We start from the raw sequence: 6,461 nt of genomic DNA, 5'->3' as shown, positions 1-6,461 counted from the left end.
AAATTAGTTTGAGACTGATTTTGTAAGAGCCCAACTTGTGGGTTGATGTAGAAAGAGAAAGAGAAGTCTCTGGTTGTAATGGGTATAAGGGGTTGTAGAGAGAGAATCAAAGTTGTGGGTCTTTTTTCTCTAAGAAGAGGGGTGTATTTATAGGCAAAAATATGCTTGGAGTGCACCCAAAGACAAAAAAAAATGTGGAAAATATGGTCTAAATAGTCTGCTGACGCATAAGAGAATCTGTCAGACGCTACTCTTGATGGTGTTTCAAATTTCAAAAGGCCGGGCGGTGTATTGAAATCTCGTGCGGCGGAGCAATTTTTTGAAATTTTATGAAATGTCGTGCGGTTTTGTGTGATAGCACAACACACCAAACTTCGCAGGGGCACCCCGGACACTCCCGAACTCGGATTTGAGCACGATTCAAAGCATTGAAAAGCTTATCAAGTCCTCTTTCTAACCGAATTGGTTTCACTCAAAGACATTTTATACATTGAAATGTGTACCCATTTTACCCTCAATGTGTCATGAAAAAAGTTATTTTTGACAAAGCAAACGCATATTTCTATTTGCAATTGAACTGAGGGCCACGCTACATGTTTAAAAAAAGGGTTTTCTTGAAGTTTAGAGAAGGCGTAGCAAAGGAGCAACAATCCAAGCCTTGAAGGTATATTTTTCTTTATTTCATCATCAAGGAACTTAAAGATTATTCGGAGGCCCAAATTTAGGTGTCTACAGACTTGATTAATTAAAGAATTCATACATAGCAAATATATTTATACCTAGGCAAGCTAGGATTTTTCACAAGGCAAGGCATTGCTTCATTCAATATTCCATCCTGGATGATAACATAAACTTTTCTTTTTGTAGAGAGAAATAGAGAATGCGCGCGCGGTACATTAGGCCTCAATGAAGACGATTTCCTAGTAAAATCAATCTTTGCAATTGAGCCACAAACAAATGGAACGTCTTCCAACAGAAAATCCAGATAGAACTGCATAAAATTCTAAAAACTCCTTGGCAGCCAGAGTCTAGACTTATTCTGAACTGGCCAAGAGATTATTTGCAATGATAAATATTACTAGCAATAAGTATTAATTGTTCTTAAGTAACCAAAAGACTTATTCCCAGTAACACAGAGAATCCATCCAAACTTTTCCAATGCCAACGCCACACGTAGCCGAAACGTTGTTATTGTGGAATCTTGTTGAATTTGCGATGACGGTACTCAGCAAAAGTTTTGGTTGAATAATTGGCAGGGTTTTCTCCATTAATGAGCTCCGGAATAGGACCGATCATTGCTTCATGTGGAGGCGTAACGAACACAGCCCAGGACATCCTTGTTCTTTCCTTGTTCACCAAACTCCTGTGAAGAACGCTCTTGTACTTACCGTTGCTTAGCACCTGATTCAAAAGTACTGTGTAAGTTGCAATACTAAACCTAAACTGTTCCTCAAAATAATTTAACTTGAAATTGTGTGACTGAAGGTACTCTGGTTTGTTGTCTATGGATAGTCCTACTTGTAGATATATATGACCAACCCTGGTAAAAATTTCTTGGTCCACAAACAGTGAACAGAAATGCAGTAGATCAAAGAGTAATTAGATTGACCATGAAGCAACGAACGATTAATTTTTATACAAATTAACTTGATACTTGGAAAGAAGAAAGACCATTAATGTTACCTCAACTTGATCACCGACATGGACGAAAAGTGAGTTTGGCAAGTAATTGACAGCAACCCAGTTACCGTCTTTCCAAACCTGAAGGCCGGGAACATCGTTCGGGACAAGCAACGTGAGAGCAGACATGTCTGTGTGGGGTTCGACCCCGAGGGCGAGTTGAGGCTGTGGGCATGGCGGGTACATGTTTATTTTCATTTCGAATTCTATTTCGTCGCCCAAACAAGACCTTAATGCCTTCCCTTCCAAGCCTAGTCCCTCCGAGAGCAACTCCAGTAGCTTGTTTGTCACTTGCCGTAGTTCCACATTGTATTCCTCTGTCACTTCCCTGCGCTTAGCAATTTCCTCCATCTTATTATTAGTTACTATGTAGACTCTAAACAAATTAATTGCATTTTTTGTGGGGGCCAAATTAGGAGAGAAATTTTCACCCCAAATTATTGTACGCTCTGTATTATGTGTACAAGTACCCTATATGAAGTTTGCCTAGATCCAACGAAAATTATTTAACTTATTGCTAGTAAAGTACTACATACTACTCCAACTATGTAGAAAATACCCAACACTATGCTAAGATAAGACAAAAGATCTTATTTGAGATTTAATTCAGAACTATTGTATGTCCAAAGTCCAATCTTGCAGCTACTATATCTATGTCCAATTAACAGGGGTGTAATCGGTTCGGGCGGTTCGGATTTTGGATTTTGTTGCCCTAAACCAAAGTGTTTTCGGCTTGTCGAAATTGGAAGCCGACTCCGACCATGGAATGCTTCAATATCTAATACCAATAAACAAAACCGTAACATATCATCTCTCAAATCAGTAGGATCATATGCATGATTTCACCATAGACAAATTATATATGGGAAATGCAACGATATATGTACCTGTAAGAAGGAGGGTTTTTGGGCCAAAAGTCGTAATTGACCTTGGGAGAAGGGTGCATGACATGAAAAAAGTAGTCCACCCACTCAACCTTCTCGTCAAGATTTCTAGTCATCCTTGTTCCATACCCATCAAAACGACCACTAGATGGGTCATTTGCATAGCTCTCCTTCTCCTTCTGTGGGAGGTTGAAGAACTCCTCCCCCACCTCCTTCAGCCGCCGTATTGCCCCGGGCGAGACGTCGTGATCCGTGAGGAGGAAGAATCCCCATTCACTGCAAGCCCTCGTTATTTCGTCCACGACGACATCGTGCGGCTGGGAGAGGGAGATGACGGGAACGGTGACCCCATCTATGGCTTTGCTATTCTCCGGCCGCTCGTGGGCCGGGCGGATGAATTGGTCCGGGAGCTCCTGGAGGCCTCCATTGGCTAGCGCCTGAACTCTCTCTACCACCATGTCACTGTTTTGCTAGCTCTGTTTTCCTGTTTTTTAAGTGAACGGACACACCTTGATGAGAAATAGCAACTTCAACCCCTATTTATGGTTTCACAATTCTATGTATGGTTTCGTTTTCGACAAATTAATTAAGGATTATTTCGTTAACTATGGTTGAGTTACCAATAAACTATTAAGAGAAGACTGTTAAAGTTAGTTTCAAACTTTAATAATTAATTGCCTATTTGCCACAAGACGTTATCAGGAGGCTTTTCTTAATCTTTGTAATCGTTTGCTTGGACTAGTAGTAATAATATTCTCTGCCGATTGAATGATGAGTTAGAAAGGGAAGTGATTTTGGCACTCCTAAATTGTTAATTGGGCTCCCGAGGGGAGTGCCAAAATCCCTTTGTTAACTCTCCAAAATCAATATGAGTTGATTTTGGCACTTCCGTTAGGGGTGCGGTTAACAATTTGGAAAGTGCCAAAATCGCTCCCCTTAAAAATTTGCTGCAATACCATTAGACTTGTCATTAAAATTGTTCAGTAATTACTTGGGTTATATTATAAACAGGAGAACCACTTGTATTTAACGTCACCCTAATTGATAAAGAAGACACACAATTTACCTCCCAAAGTGAAACTGAATTTCAAATGACTTCAAATACTTCACCTTAATTTCGAACTTCGGATTCAACACTTACAAGTGTAATTTTGGAATTTATCATAATTATCGATTTTCGAATTGTGTTATGGTGACAACATGTTAGATCTTTATTTTATGAGTTTAAGTGTTTAACTGTTTGCGCTTTACATATGGTGTAACTTTGCACCCAACACTCTTAATTTGAACAGCCTCCTCGTTCTCTTGAACTTAATTTAAATTTAACTTAAATCTAAGAATTTTGTTTTTATTTGACTTTTTTTCGCATTTGTTAGTTTTGCGCTAAATTTTTGTGGGTTATTGATTCGTCTCGACAAGAGGAATCAGAAAAGTAATTTTTTTTTTACTTTTACCCAAATATTTTGAGAAATAACCTTTTTTAGCCAAAAATGTCATGTTTTTGCTAAAAAATGATTATTTCTCAAAATACTTAGGTAAAAGTGTCAAAATTTTACTTTTCCAACTCCTCTCATCGAGACGATCAATAACTCACAAAAGTTTGGAGCAAAACTAACAAATGCGAAAAAAAATCAAATATAGTCAACATCTAGAATTAAGTTAAGTTTAAATTAAGTTCAAGAGAACAGGTCTAACTGATGCAGATTAGATTTTCGAAAAATAGTACTCCCTCCGTCCCATTTTTATTGCCCATTTTCGTTTTTCGTGCCGTTCTTTCAACGCTTATATCTCCCAATCTATAATATTTTTCATAATTTTGAAAACTTTTTATTATAGATCTAATCGAAAACTATCAAATAAGATCCATATTGGATATTTTTGGAGATTCATATTGGAAGATACAAGCGTTGAAAGAACAACACGAAAAATGAAAATGGATAATAAAAATGGGACGGAGGGAGTAATTTCTTAGTATTTTATTTTACAGTCTTAGTTTTAGTATTTCGTTAGGAATCTTATAATTTATGATTGTTAACATAGAATTATTTACTTTCTTAATTTATGTTGAGTCAGCTTCCTATTTTATATTTTCTTATTTTACAAGATTAGGGTTGCTTCCTAATATTTTTATTCTTTTGAATTCTACAGTGGCTACTACTATATAATAAGATTGTAGCCATTAGGGCTAAGGAGTTGTTTATTGAATTAATAAAAATTGAGATTATTTCTAATTATTGTGTGTTTGTAGAGGGAGCAACTCTAGTTTATACTTATTCGTGATTGTCCTTGTTGCGCGTTCTTCTATTTCAACACGCCTCTCTGCATCAGTTGGTATCAGAGCCTGCGTTCGATTCCAGATCATGGCGCGACAAGGAGTTCGTTATGGTTGTTATGCTGTTGCCGAAGATGTGTATGATCAAAGTAAAGCTGCACGAGAAGCATGAATGGAGGCACGGTTCCAACAACTTGAGCAGCGTGTGATGGATGCGATTGGCATCCTAACCAATCAGGTGGCTGCCATGGCTGTTGGCGGGAATCCACCTCGCCGTCATCCGGTTCAACCTCAGTTTCCGAAAGAGGAGGAGGTATCGGATGATGTTTCTATCACAAAACCTTTGGTTGGTAACCGTTAGTCAACGGGGAGAACAAGGGCAGTCAAGGTTGTTAAGCATGATTCGCGACTTTGGGAATCTGGTTTGAAGATCAACTTTCCTAAGTTCCAGAAAGATATGACACTAGAAAAAATCTTGAAGGTTAGTGCAGGAGAAAATAAAGTCATAGAAGAAATTCTAGTTGATGGAGACATAGGAGACTTTCTCGACGATGTGTTAGAGAAAGAGTCTGATAAAATAGTTTTGGACAATAATCCGTCATCATTTCAGTCAAAAATTGATTGGGAGTCACCCCAAAAATTTGATGAGTATGCAGATGATGAGTTTGAAATTTGTGAGTTTGAAATTTGTCAAGCTAACGTTATTGAGGATGTTCATGTTGCAATTCAAGAAGGTGAAACAGTTGGTAAGATCCTTAATGGTAGTGATGAAATAGATTCTCCTTATTCAAGTTCGTCAATTAGTAAGAATTTTGCAATATTGAAAATTTCTGGTTGGGTTGGTAAGGTTAAAAATCCCATATCGCATGAAGTTGAAATTGCTGGGGTAATCAATTTGTGGATCCTTTTTGGGAATATATTGAAATTGTTGTGAAGAAGAATATTTGGATTGCATACGTCGAGAAAATTGGGAAGAAAATTCTTATTTTTATTTTTCAAGACTCTTCTTTACAGTTTGGATTCGGAAAAATTAATCTGAAGTACAAGATTGATGCAGACATGATTCAGCAAATTTGATTATATAAACTCGAGGACGAGTTGTTTCAAGCCGGAGAAAATGATGCAGATTAGATTTTAGAAAAATAGTAATTTCTTAGTATTTTATTTTACAGTTTTAATATTTTGTTAGGAATCTTATAATTTAGGATTGTTGACATAGAATTATTTAGTTTCTTAATTTAGGTTGAGTCAGCGTCCTATTTTATATTTTCTTATTTTACAAGAATTAGTGTTGCTTCTAATATTTTTTATTCTTTTTTAATTCTATGGTGGCTACTACTATATAATAAGATTATAGCCATTAGGGCTAAGGAGTTATTTTTTGATGAATATTAATGAAAATTAAGATTATTTCTAATTATTATGTGTTCATAGAGGGAGCACCTCTAATTCATACTTAATTATCCTTGTTGCGCGTTCTTCTATTTCAACACGCCTCCCTACATCACTAACCCTTACACTTTGAACCAAGTGGTGGTCCTCCCTCTCTGTTAATAAAACTGTCAGGTGAGTAAAAGACAATGATAAATTGACTACATTATCATTACTTAAATAATTAATTTTAA

At 36.8% G+C, this 6,461-nt stretch overlaps 1 protein-coding gene across 1 annotated transcript; it reads right to left on the bottom strand.

The window, feature by feature from the left end:
* Window positions 1-817: 817 nt before the first annotated feature.
* LOC131329984 (flavonol synthase/flavanone 3-hydroxylase-like) lies at window positions 818-3,087 on the bottom strand. The gene is made up of 3 exons (XM_058363428.1): window positions 2,568-3,087; window positions 1,684-2,008; window positions 818-1,401 (listed from the first exon to the last, which is right to left on the bottom strand). The coding sequence occupies exons 1-3, from the start codon at window positions 3,020-3,022 to the stop codon at window positions 1,189-1,191; spliced, it is 993 nt and encodes a 330-aa protein (XP_058219411.1). The 5' UTR covers window positions 3,023-3,087; the 3' UTR covers window positions 818-1,188.
* Between the last annotated feature and the right edge of the window lie 3,374 nt (window positions 3,088-6,461).

The sequence above is a fragment of the Rhododendron vialii genome, chromosome 6a (genome assembly GCF_030253575.1).
Source record: "Rhododendron vialii isolate Sample 1 chromosome 6a, ASM3025357v1".
NCBI lineage: Eukaryota > Viridiplantae > Streptophyta > Magnoliopsida > Ericales > Ericaceae > Rhododendron > Rhododendron vialii.
This window is presented reverse-complemented; position numbering and strand designations above follow the sequence as displayed.

What these genes read in the sequence shown, in the direction of transcription:
- LOC131329984 (XM_058363428.1), bottom strand. Translation starts at nt 3,022, where the DNA reads ATGGTGGTAGAGAGAGTTCAGGCGCTAGCCAATGGAGGCCTCCAGGAG. An exon ending in AAAAACCCTCCTTCTTACAG is followed by an intron (nt 2,009 to 2,567) that starts GTACATATATCG and finishes TGCTAAGCGCAG; the next exon opens with GGAAGTGACAGAGGAATACA. An exon ending in ATGTCGGTGATCAAGTTGAG is followed by an intron (nt 1,402 to 1,683) that starts GTAACATTAATG and finishes CTTTTGAATCAG; the next exon opens with GTGCTAAGCAACGGTAAGTA.